Below are 13100 nucleotides of genomic sequence, written 5' to 3'. Positions count from 1 at the left end.
GCCAGTGCTCATTTACCCCAACCGTGGCCTAACGTCAGCACCTACTCTTGTCGTCCCTTGGCTATATTTCTTCCTGCCCTAGGCTTGACACAGTATACACGTCTAATCGTGCTAGCCCCCAGTCCCCGACTTTGGATGACGCTTGACATGCTTAACAAAATGCTTAACAAAATGCATCACGTAAGGGGCATGATTCATGTGTAGAGTGGCAGCCCAGACCCTCGCCGTATTGGCCTCTGTCTAGGTCTCCGTTCTGATTTCCATCCTTTCTTGCTTGAACTCTCTGCTCCAGCTGAACGCTCTCCTCATTTTTCTCCACGTTCCAAGCTCCACACCTTTGCTCAGTCCATCCGCCCCCCCGACACACACACACATAGAATGCCTTTCCTTTTCCTATTTATCACAATCCTACCCATCTTTCCAGGCCTGTGTATCTCCTTCCATAAATCTTCCTCAACCGTGGAAACTCACAGGAAATTCTCTCTCAGCACAAGCTGTATCAGCACAAGCTTCTGGTCCTTACCTTTGGCCCTTAGCCCACAAAAGTGAGGGAGCAACGGCCCCACGGATGATATGTGAAGCAGAGGGAAAGTGAATCTGGTCTCTGCCTTCCGTCACCGAAAGATTCCAGCCAACTCGACTGGGCTTGATCCTTTGTGCACTGGAAAGAGCCTGCCAGAATGTCTCTGCCATTCATCTGAGACTTCAGACAAGCCACTTAAACTCTCTGGGCCTCTATTTCATCTGCAATAATAACTGACACTTACTGAGGGTGGTGCTAAGCAGGGGCTGGCTGTTTTTCATGCATTATAGCATTTCAAGGTGATCCTTGACTTCCAGACCTCATGGAGTTATTGTGAGGACTGAGGGTAAAGGGGCTGAGTTAGGATCCAGAGCGCCCAAGGGCTCCCTGGACCTTGTTGAGCTTTGCCGAGAACCTCCCTCCCTTCTCTAAGTGCCAGTTTCTTATCTACTGGTAAGAAGGGAGATGGGTGGACTGCATGATTTGGATGGACTCATCAAGGCATGATATTAAAACAGTATACAAACCATTTTTGCATTACAGCCATGTAAGAGAGACAACAAATGGCTCTTCAGAATGTTCAACTCAACTGGGTGAAATGCTTCTTGACATTGAAAGTAGGAAGACAAAATACTCTCTGGCTTCAGTGTTACAAGATTTGGTGTGTAGGTGCATACTTACTTTCAGGTCACTTAGCTAGTCTGATCTCTGACCATTAAAGTTGTCACCAGACTTGACTCTCTGAGGCATTAATTCATATAAATATGACAGCTTCAGTTATGGCTGGATTCAGGAGCTCAAAAATGGCACGAGGTTTCAGTCTCTCTCCATCCCTTCCTCTCTGCTTTCCACTACATTGGTGTCATTCTCAGGCAGCCTCTTTCTTTTTTGCGGTACATGGGCCTCTCACTGTTGTGGCCTCTCCCGCTGCGGAGCACAGGTTCCGGACGCGCAGGCTCAGCAGCCATGGCTCACGGGTGCAGCCGCTCCACGTCATGTGGGATCTTCCCGGACCGGGGCACGAACCTGTGTCCCCTGCATGGGCAGGCGGACTCTCAACCACTGCGCCACCAGGGAAGCCCACAGCCTCTTTCATTGTGGTCCTTTCCAGCAGCCCCGGGCTTAAAACCTTCCATCATCAAGTTAAGCAGAAAGACTTCTTTTTCCTAAGAGTGTCAACAAAACCTCAGATTTCAGTCTCACTGGCTTGATCTGGGCCTTAATTGTAGGGTCTAGATAATGAAAGATACTGACCAGGAGCTTCGCCTGTGTCATGTACCCACACCTAGAGCTGGGGAGGTATGGTCAGCCCACCCGAGTCTCACAAACTGAAATTAGGGTTGATGTGATTACCAAAGTATAGAGAAAGGAATGCTAGGCAGGCAGAAATAATAGCTGTTCATGACAACATGCCATTCCCTGAAGATCAGTGCTCTGTCACATCCCTCAGTGCCTTTGCACATGTTATACCCTCTGCTAGGAATGCCCTTTCTCTTTCCATTCTCCTGCAAAATTTCAAGATAAACTTGAGAACAAGGTCAAATGACATGGGCTGTGAGCCTTCCCTGTAGACTCTCTCTCTCTCCTATGCCCATCTCTCTGCTCCAGCACTTACCATCTATGGCTCTTCTCCACTCTCCGGGAACTGCTAAAAGGCAAATGTAGTATCCTGTTCCATTTTGCATTCCCAGTGCTCAGCACTGAACCTGGGAGATGATATATGCTCCCTAAGCTTTGGTTAAAAAAATGAATTGACTAATTTCAGTATTCAGCCTTCTAATGTTATTGTTGATTTTCATCTCCTGCTTCTTCAGTTTGAAAATGAAATCATCCTCAAGCTGGACCACGAGGTGGAAGGGGGCCGAGGGGACGAGCAGTACATGCAGCTGCTGGAGTCGATGTAAGTTCAGTGCCCAGCATGGGAGGAGCCGGGAAGGTGGGCCCGAGGCCGGAGGGCTTAGGACTCCAGGGGGCTCCAGTGGCTCTGTCCTCCCCTGGAGATAGGGTCATGGGTATGGGAGAGGCTCCATTTTTGGAAGAAATCTCACATCTCTCTCTGCAGTGGCTGTTTCTTTGATATCGATGGGACAGGTCAGATAAAAAGAAACTTTGCTGTGTTGGAGAGGGAAATAATCCACCAAAATGTCCACTCTTGTTATCTCTTAGCTGTGGAATAATTTTTGCTGTCTTTTCCTTTTTTCTTTCTCAATCTTTGACAGATATTGGTCACAACCAACATTTATGGAAACCACGCTAAGTGCTCTCCCTGTATTGTCTCATTTAGTTGCGTTTTCTCTGTTTGATCCCATTTCACATAGGTGGCCCCCAAAGCTCAGGGAAATGTCTTGTCCGAGGAAACTAGGCCAAGCTAGTCAAGTGGACAAGCTGGGACTGAACCCAGCTCTGCTGGACTCCAGCGCACAGGCCTGGTGAGGCAGTGGGCAGTGGGTAGCACCCAGGAGCACTGGCCTTGGACTCAGGACACTGTGTTGTTTTAACAGCTCATTGAGATGTAATTCACATACCATACAGTTCACCTAAAGTGTACAATTCAATGGCTTTCAGTATATTCACAGAGCTGTGCAACCATTACCACAGTCAATTGTAGAACATTTTTGTTACCTCCTGAAAGAAAGCCCATACCCCTTAGCCATCATCCCCTCCCCTTCTCTGGGGTTTCTACGGATGTGTCTATTCTGGACATTACATACAAATAGAATCATACGATACGTGGTCCTTTGTGACTGGCTTCTTTCTCATAACATGTTCTCAGGGTTCACCCATGCTGTAACACGTGTCAGTATTTCACCTCTTTTTATTGCCAAATAATATTTCACTGTTTGGAAACACCTCATTTTGTTTATTCATTCATCAGCAGTTGGATTTTTAGACTGTCTCCATTTGGGGCTATCAGGAATGATGCTACTTTGAGCGTTCATATACAAATTTTTGTGTGGACGCATGTTTACAGTCCTCTTGGGTGTATAACTAGGAGTGGAATTGCTGGGTCATATGGCAACTCTGTATGTAACCTTTTGAGGAAGCATCAGACTATTTTCCAAAGTGACTATACCAGTTACCTTCCTACCAGCAATGTACAAGCCTTCCAATTTCTCCACATCCTTCTGAGCACTCGTTAGTATCCATCTTACTGATTATAGCCATCCTATAATCAGTGTGAAATGAAATCTCATCGTCACTTCAGTTTGCATTTCCTACATGGCTAATGATGTTGAGCATCTTTTCATGTGCTTATTGGCCATTAGTGTATCGTTGGAGGAAGTCACTGGATTTCCATCTTGATTCCAGCACTTAGCAGCTGCACCACTTTGGAACAGTCATGCACCATCGTTGGCTTCAGTGTGCCCAGCTGTAAAATGGGGATAATAGGCCTCCTATGGTTATACTGAAGAGTGAATAACTATAAAACATGTGCACACAGCAGGCAGAAGCTCAGGAAATGTCCTTTGATCCCTCACCTAACTCCCAGTTTCTATCTCTGACACCATGATAAGAGTGAGGACTTCTCCCAAGGTTCAGGAATGTGACTCACACATCCCAAATTCCCTTTTTTTTTTTTTTGCGGTACGCGGGCCTCTCACTGTTGTGACCTCTCCTGTTGCGGAGCACAGGCTCCGGACGCGCAGGCCCAGCGGCCATGGCCCACGGGCCCAGCCGCTCCGTGGCACGTGGGATCCTCCCGGACCGGGGCACGAACCCGCGTCCCCCGCATCAGCAGGCGGACTCTGAACCACTGCGCCGCCAGGGAAGCCCCCAGATTCCCTCTTAATTGTAGATTCCCTGATTTGTATGATTCCCTGATATATATCTGATCTTGAATTCTTTCCCCAGTCCTCTTGGAATATTTTAACTTTAACAACAAAAGCAGACTGAAGGTCTTGCTCTGACCCTCACAATGACCCTCTCTCCCCTGCCCAGCGGGCAGAGCCCCGTGGACAGAGTTGAGTCCCAGGCAGCACCGTCCCAGCTGCCCTCGCCCCCTCCTGTCACTGTGCACAGCCATCACTAAACACCTAGAAAGCAAAGGCCACTGGGCTAGTGGAGCAACCCATCATCTGCTCCTCGGGTAGGTATCGAGACTGATTGTCCAGTGGGGAGATGACATTGTGACTGAGTTAATGTTTTTCTTAAAGCGCAAGAAAGGAAGCATCTAAATATTGACCAGAAGTGAGACCAGGGCTGGCGCTGGCAGTTTCCATTTCTATAAGCGGATGGGGCCCTGCGGCCAGTCTTCAGATGATCAGCAGGATTTTCAAATCCTTCCTGAGCGATTATTTATAAAAGGAGTCCTTAGAGGTCAAGGAAATTAAAAAACAGCTCATTATTTTCCTCCTGAAACAGAGGCGTGAATGATTTTTGCAAAACTAATCAAGCCCAACCTGAAGAGTCAGGACCCCATCAGAACACCCAGGGGCCAAGTCCCTGCACCTTCCTTCCTTTTGACTTTCTGAGCCGCAGTTTCCTTATCTGCAAATTGGGGATAAAAATACCATCCAACTCCTAGAGTTTTTATTGAGAAGAAACAAGACACATCGTGAAAAGTGCTTAGCACAGTTTGTGACACCTTGTAGGTAATCTGGAAATAGTAGTTATTATTATCATTGATCAGGTGGATATCGATGTGATTATTTGAAGCCATGAGCTTACCTATCATTCCTCTTCCAGACTAGTGAACCTCAGCTCCTCTAACCCTTCTTCCCAGCCCCTCATTCAGGGCCTCCACTGATACATAGGGCCCACTCTGGGCAGACACAGTCCTGTGGGCACATGGCTTGGTAACTGGATGGTGTTTTTGTGAATCGAGCAAGGCGTCCCTTCTGGTGGCAGCTGAAGCCCTGCATCGAGGCACAAGGGTGAGGGCATGAAGTGGTGCTGCATGTCAGTATTCATGTGCTCTCGTGCAGTGCACAGCCTTACACAGCATCCCGCCCCTCCCCATCCTTAGAGCTCTCCTTGGAGCCCACCCGCATTAGTCCACATCTGTCTTAAAGTGAGAGTCCCATACTGAATGGAGTAATGAGACACATTCTACCCTCCTGTATTCCATCTGCCTGGGAATATTTCTAAAAGTGGCACGGGGGCTGGAAGCCTGAAAGGGACAGAGAAGGTGTGTTCTGGGGCCCAGATGCCACTCAGACCAGTTCAGTTGAAAGGGGACCTGTCATAAGAAGCACAAAATACATAGTTTTTAAAGGAATAAGTGAAAAGTCCAGTTCCGTAGGCACTGACAAAGGTGTGGGTCAGGACTCCCTCCTCTGAAGGCCTCCCATACTGAATGCAGGTCTATTCGAGGGAGGTGTGAGCTCCCTCCAGCCCCCACCAAGGCAGGAGCGTAGATGCGGAGTGCCCAGCGTTCTGCCATCCCTCCTTCCACCGAGTGAGGGACTATTGCATCACTTCGAGAGTCTCCTAGCTCTTTATCATTGCCACTTCCATCCCATTGTTGGGCTCAAAGGAGAGGACCTTGGCAGGTTGGCAGGATGGAGATTAGAACTCAGCCCCATGCGCGTCGAGCCTAGCCTACAAACTGAGGGTGACAACAATGCCTACCTCAAGAAGATTATGTGCGTGTTAAACAAGATAGTCAGTAAAACCAGCTTAGCACAACATCTGGAACACAGGTACTCAATAAATGATAGTATCATGTATTACAGTTAGTTTTTATTTCTATATCCACTTCCACTGCTAGATGGTGAACTCCTGGAGGTCAGTGAATTGCTAGCTCTGAGATCTCTGAATCCCTAGTTCCCAGAAGAGTACATGTTGAGTGCACAGATAGACAGATAGATGGTGGACGGATGGGTGATTTCAAACCAATCTGCCCATCTACCTCTCCCACCCTAGACCATATGAGCACTTTTCTTGCCTTATGGCTAAAAAATAGATTAAGAAAGCCAAGACTTTGTTTTTCTAAACACTTGCTTCTCAAAGGACCAACCATATAGCATCACCTGGGAGCTTGTTAAAATGTAGAATCTCAGGCCTTACCCCAAACCTGCTGAATCAGAATCAATGAACGCAGTGCCCAGGTGATTCCCAAGCACACTGAAGCCTGCAAAGCAGCAGACAAAGCCAGTTGTTCTTAATATTGGCTGAAAAAATAAAATACTGCTTCCTGGCTCCCATCCCCAGAGATACAAAGACATTGACCTAGAGTGGAGCTTGAGCTTTGGAAAAGCTCCCCTTGTGATTCTACCATGCGACCAGGGCAGAGAGCCACTGGTCTGGCCATGCTCAGGCCCTCAGATGCCTCCTACTGGGAGGCTGTGAGAAATCACACCCCAAACACTGGGACAAAGTTTCATTGCATTGTCATTAAGACGGAAGGCAAGGCTGGAAGTGACCATCCCACAAGGAGTTAGGCACAGCTGATGACTGAGCCAGACAGGCCTAAATCACAGGGCAATTTCCATCTCTCCTTGAGAGCCGGGAACAGGTGCTTCTCTCATGGCGAAGGTGGATTTGTCTGATCACAGCCACAGTTTGAGACATCGCGTCCTTGCAGCATGGCTTGGCTTCTGGGCAGAATGACCCTCCAGAGTCCTTGCCTTCCTCACCTTCCCCCTCTTAGGAGCTCTTGGGACTTATAAACTGCTATGGGCAGAGTAGGCAGAAACAGACGTAGCCTGGGAAATGCTTTTCTACTCAAGATGCCTGAGAACACACCACAGTGTTTCTCTGCGGAAAATACTGACCCGTGATTGTCTTGATTCCCAAGGTCACCACTGACTATCGGAATGATGCTGGGAAGGACATTTAGCTTCTCTGGGCCTTGATTACCTCATCTGCAAAATGAGGGGAATCATTTTTACTTACCATAATGACTGTGATCATTTCTTTAGAAAAAGTGATTAGACAATCTGGTGGAGAATAAGTGATTAAGAAGTAGTCATTAACCAAAATTTTAATCCATCTGTCTCTCCCTACCTCTCCTGTGGGCTGCTTGAGGGTAGGCATGATTCTTTTTATATTTCTTTTTTTTTTTTTTAATATCTTTCTCCCCATCCCCGCCCTACACATTGCCTGGAATAGTGCCTAGCAACTGATAGGTACTTAAGGAATGTCACTATTTTAATTTTTGTTTTTAAAATTTAGAATATTATTATTACAGCAAATGTTGTAAATTGTTCAAATACCATATGCACATTTCAGTTGAAAAATGAACATTGTCCTCCTCTATTCCCCCACCTAGACCCCTTTTCAGAAGCAACGTGCATTTAGTTTGGTGTTTATCCTTCCTGACCATATCTGTCACATTCATAAACACACAGAGACACATAAAAGTAGACACACAGGGACTTCCCTGGTGGTGCAGTGGTTAAGAATCCGCCTGCCAATGCAGGGGACACGGGTTCGATCCCTGGTCTGGGAAGATCCCACATGCCATGGAGCAACTACTGAGCCTGTGCTCTAGAGCCCGCGAGCCACAACTACTGAAGCCTGCTCGCCTAGAGCCCGTGCTCCACAACAAGAGAAGCCCCTGCTCGCCACAACTAGAGAAAGCCTGAGTGCAGCAATGAAGACCCAACACAGCCAAAAATAAATAAATAAATAAATAAAAATTTAAAAAGTAGACATGAACTTCCACTCACATATAGCATTTGGTGGTTGAGAGCAGATGCTGGAGCCAGACTGTTGTTATTTACCAACTGTGTGACCTTGGACAAGTTAGTTGACCTCTCTGTCCATTAATTTCCCCATCTGCAAACATCTTATTTCATGAGACTGTGATGGGAGATTAAATGAGGTAAAATTTGTAAGACGTTTAGAATAATGCCTGGGACGTGGTAGGTTCTTTGCAAGTTGGTTAAATAGAACATAAGTATTGTTCTGAGACTCACTTTTCTCAACTATACATTTTACAGAGCTTTTTGTTTCAAAACATATTGATCTCATACTTTTTAATGACTTCATAGTCACATTTTGTGAATATGCTTTAATTGGACATTTAAGATAGTTCCAACTATTTCACTATTAGACACAATTTGTATGTACTGTAAATATATCCTTACATACTTCTGGGATTATTTCTGTAAAATAGATTCCCCAAAGTAGAATTATTGGATCAAAGGATATGTACTTTGACAATTTTTACAGATATTGTGAAAATTGCTGCCCCAAAAAGTTGTACTGATTTACTCCCAATGTGGGTCTGTAAAGGTGACCATTTCTCCACACCATTGCCCTCAGTAGAAATTTATTTTTATTTTTTCTCATTTTGATGGTGGGGAAAAAGTTACTTTCTACACCATATGGGCAAATAAGCGTATAAATGAGTTAAGTGATTGAATAAAGGAACAAAATGAGCCAATGAACCAGGGGAACTTGGATACACCTGTTTGTTTGGCTTGTTCTCCACCCTTCCCGAGCCCCGCCCCCAACTCGCAGCCCCGCCCCCGACCCCCGACCCCGAGCACGCTCTTTCTCCCTTGGCCTCGAGCTCACCGCCCTCCCGTCTGTGCCGCAGCCTGATGGAGTGTGCTGCGGAACACCCAACTATCTCCAAGTCCGTGGAGAACTTTGTGAACCTGGTCAAAGGCCTCCTGGAGAAGCTGCTGGATTACCGGGGCGTGATGACGGACGAGAGCAAAGACAACCGCATGAGCTGCACCGTGAACCTGCTGGTATGTGCGCGGCTCTCCCCATTTTGGGTCAGATCGGAGTCTTGGGAGCAGGTCTGGCTTTGGGTTCCACTATGGCTCTGGATAGGGAAGCAGCACTAAGGGCTTTAGAAATCAGACAAACGTGAGAGTGTCCTTTCCCTGCCATCCGCTAGCTCTGCATCTTGAAGTCAATCATTTCACGTTCCCTGTGCCTCAGTTTATCATGCATATGAGATGGGAATGACTATAGTTGGCTCTCCCTATCCAAGGGTTCGGCATTTGCTGATCCAACTACAGATTGAAAATAATCAGGAAAAAAAATTCCACAAAGTTCCAAAAAGCAAAACTTGAATTTGCCTCATGCTGGCCACTATTTACATAGCATTTACATTGGATTTACAGCTCTTTACATAGCATTTACATTGTTTAAGTAATTATAAGTAATCTAGAGGTGATTTAAAGTATACGGATGTGGGATGTGCGTAGGTTATATGCAAATTCTACGCCATTGTATTTAAGGCACTTGAGCCTTCTCAGACTTTGGAGTCTGTGAGGGTCCTGGGACCAATGCCCTGCAGCTGTCAGGGGATGACAGTATTTCCTTTAGCATTTAACACACAAAGAAGGAAGGTGGCAGCATAAAGAAGTTAAGAGTATGAGTTTTAGAGTCACATAGGCTGTGGGTTCTCATCCTACATCTGGTAATTAATAGACTACACAAGTCAAGAAAGTTTTCTGAAGGTTTAGTTTTCTTATCTGTTCCATGGTGAAAATAATAGTACCTATTTCATAGGTTACGCAGTCCTGACCCATGGTTAAATGCTCACTGTGTTTGTTTGTTTGTTTCCTTCTCTTACAGAACGAAGTAATACTGATAACTAGTATTTATACAAAATTACTATGGGATAGGCTAACCAGAGCAGCTAGTCCCAAACCCAGACTCTTCACCCCTGTACCACACGACCTGCCATTGGCCAGCTCCCAAATAGTCTCCCTTCAGATGTACTGTGATGTGGTTATGAGACAGCTAGTAGCAGCCACAGTGCTTCATACTCACCATGCCAGCCCACCCTAAAGTGGTTAAAATGAATAAAGTTGACGAAAAGACCATGTGGCATCTATCACATCAATCCCCCCTGCCATTGCCAGTGTTCCAGAAATATAAATCCTGTCCCCATAGTTCTGTTGTGTGTCTTCTGTTCACCCTAAGTGGACTCTTTTTTTTTTAATTCTATAGTTAAAATACACTTCCTCTTCAGTGATTTGAAAATGACTAACATATCTGTAATGAATGCTGAAGTCATTACAATTCAGCAACATTATGTTAAAGTGTATTATTATTTATTTTTTTGAATTTTATTTTTTTATACAGCAGGTTCTCATTAGTGATCCATTTTATACATATTGGTGTATACATGTCAATCCCAATCTCCCAATTCATCACACCACCACCACCACCCCCTGCCACTTTCCCCGCTTGGTGTCCGTACGTTTGTTCTCTACATCTGTGTCTCCTCAATGTCTGCCCTGCAAACCGGTTCATCTGTACCATTTTTCTAGGTTCCCTAAGTGGACTCTTTTTAAACAGCCCAGATATTGCCATTGATTTTCTGAAATGCTAAGGGGAGTTTAAAACTCCTGATTACAGCAGAAAGGAATTCATTGCTAATGACTCCACAGGCCCAATTTACATAAAGAGCAGCAGGAAGAGGGGTTTTCCAGGAGTTTAGCAGTTTCTCTCTTTGGAGAGGTAGAAGTTGGTTGAAGAAACTGACCTTCAACTGTCAGAATATGACCTGGGAGAAAGTTGGGACAGGCAGGTCTGTAAGCAGTTAGACTCTGCTAGATTTTGGTGTGTGGCTTAAACATGGTATCAGGGAGAAGAACAGGATGGGGTGGGTGTGTCTGGAGGTCTAGTATGGCTCTGCCACCCACTGACTAGGCTCTGGAACACCTGGAACACATCACCTCGCTCTCTCGGAGCCTCAGGTGCACATGGATGCATTGAATTAAACCTGGGTTTTCTCAAAGTGTGGCTCAAGGATCGGGTCCCGACCTCCTGGCTCAAAATCTGTAAGGACTTGTTTTAAAATGCACAGGATTCCAGGACAACTACTGGTCTACATGAGCCCTGAGCTGGAATAGGTATTGCCAGGCTTAAATGTTTTTGACTGTGGAATCTCAGCATAACTTCTGATAGTTCTGCACTATCAGAAGTTATGATCTGTTATCATCACTGGGATCTGTTGTGATTACTATTACTCTATTGCTATTACTCTGATTCCAACTCAGTTCTGCCTGAGTGCAGGGTCTGGGCTTTCAAAGATCAAGCTGGGCTGCCTTTCATAGTAGCCTTTGTCAAAGTAAACGGCCTTAATCTTGGCATCCCTCAGGGCAGCCAGTAGCTGGATTGCACCCCCGATGTGATGGCTGAGATACTTCCTCTGTCCCTTTATAGTCTAAGGATCAGGGAAGTGACTTTCAAGGCAGAATGAGCTGCTTGATGCATTCAGGAAAGTAAATTTCTTGCTTCCATCTCACCCAGGTAGTACATAGCAGTTTCCTCTCATCTTCATCACATTGCCTTCCACCCCTGCGGCTCTGCAAAGAAAAAACCTCATCACTGTTTTTCCTCCCTTATCTAGAATTTCTACAAAGATAATAATCGGGAAGAGATGTACATAAGGTAAGATTTTTGTTTTCTAAAACCCAGGCCTGCTGTGTCACTCTCCTGCCCAATATCTATCGATGGCTCCCCGCTGCCTTCAGCATAGAGTTTCAGCATATCTTGTTGACACTCAGACCCTCTTTGTTCTGATTCCTATCCATCTCCCCAGATTCAACTCCTTCCATCTCCTACAATCAGCCCCCCAAATCCACTTGGAGTTCTCTGACCTGCCATGCTGTTTTGCTGTGGATTGAGCTGGTGAATTGCACTTGCGTTTGTTACAAGATTGGCATGCGGAGCCCTAGTCCAGGGTTGGTAGTTAGAACATCCGCCAGCCCAGCTCTGAAGGGAAAAAAATACCAAGATGTATGATGCCCGCTTCTTTGTAGGCATTTAAAAGATATGTATTTGAACATCATATGAAGGATTTTGGGGGGACATTCGGCTGAAGCAAAGAACTCCCTTGCCAGTGTGTCTCAGGATCTCATTTTTTTCCTCCAAAGTTTTTTTTATTGGTACTTTTACTCATTACAAAAATAATACATACTTATTACCAAAGAAACCTCATAAAATACAGACAAGCAAAACAAAAAATGAAATAAACTCCCATAATCTGTACATATTCCCAGACCTTTTTATATTTATGTTTATATATAGATCAAATTCTATGCATGCCTAGTTTCTGCAAAAATGAGATCATATTGCTCATAATTTATTCTTTGCTTGACAAGAATTCCATGTCAACAGAAGTATTTCCACTTAATTTTTAATGAAACTATAAAATTCCCTTTCCAGAATACACCATAATTTATATAGCCAATCCTATGTTGTTGAATATTTAGGTTGTTTCCAACTTTCTTCTATCATAAATAGCACAATGACAAAATTCTTGGACATACATATATCTTTATGCATCTCCTTATGAGACAAAAGCCTGCAAAGTGGCATTGACTGTAAGGGTTAACGACCAAGGCCCTTTCAAGGCTTTTGACACATTCTATCAAAGACCGGAGACTGCAAGTCCAAATTCACTCTGCAAAATACTGCAAATATTTTTAGGTACTTAGTTTAGCATTATTCCAGAAATAAGAACTATCATTTGGAAAAAAGATAATTCCATAGGTTGTCCTGAGCTTGGTTAGTATTTATAACATCACTAGACATGACCTATTGTAGTGGCATGGGGCTTTGGATCCAAAGGGCCTGGGAGGCTTTACCTGTTTTCCTCTGTGACCCTGGATAAATCACTCAGTGTCTTCGGGCTGAGGTTTCCCCATGTAGAATG

At 45.1% G+C, this 13100-nt stretch overlaps 1 protein-coding gene across 1 annotated transcript in view; it reads left to right on the top strand.

Moving 5' to 3' along the window:
• The window catches only part of DOCK2 (dedicator of cytokinesis 2), a 408525-nt gene that overhangs the window by 353748 nt on the left and 41677 nt on the right, over window positions 1–13100 (top strand). The window contains exons 34-36 of the mRNA XM_060008407.1: window positions 2338–2423; window positions 9012–9168; window positions 11793–11833. Coding sequence (XP_059864390.1) covers window positions 2338–2423; window positions 9012–9168; window positions 11793–11833 — 284 coding nt within the window. The remainder of the gene's footprint in view (window positions 1–2337; window positions 2424–9011; window positions 9169–11792; window positions 11834–13100) is intronic.

Source organism: Delphinus delphis, chromosome 3 (assembly GCF_949987515.2).
Source record: "Delphinus delphis chromosome 3, mDelDel1.2, whole genome shotgun sequence".
Taxonomy (NCBI): Eukaryota; Metazoa; Chordata; class Mammalia; order Artiodactyla; family Delphinidae; genus Delphinus; species Delphinus delphis.
The sequence above is the reverse complement of the archived record's forward strand: the minus strand, read 5'-3'. Positions and strand labels throughout refer to the sequence as shown.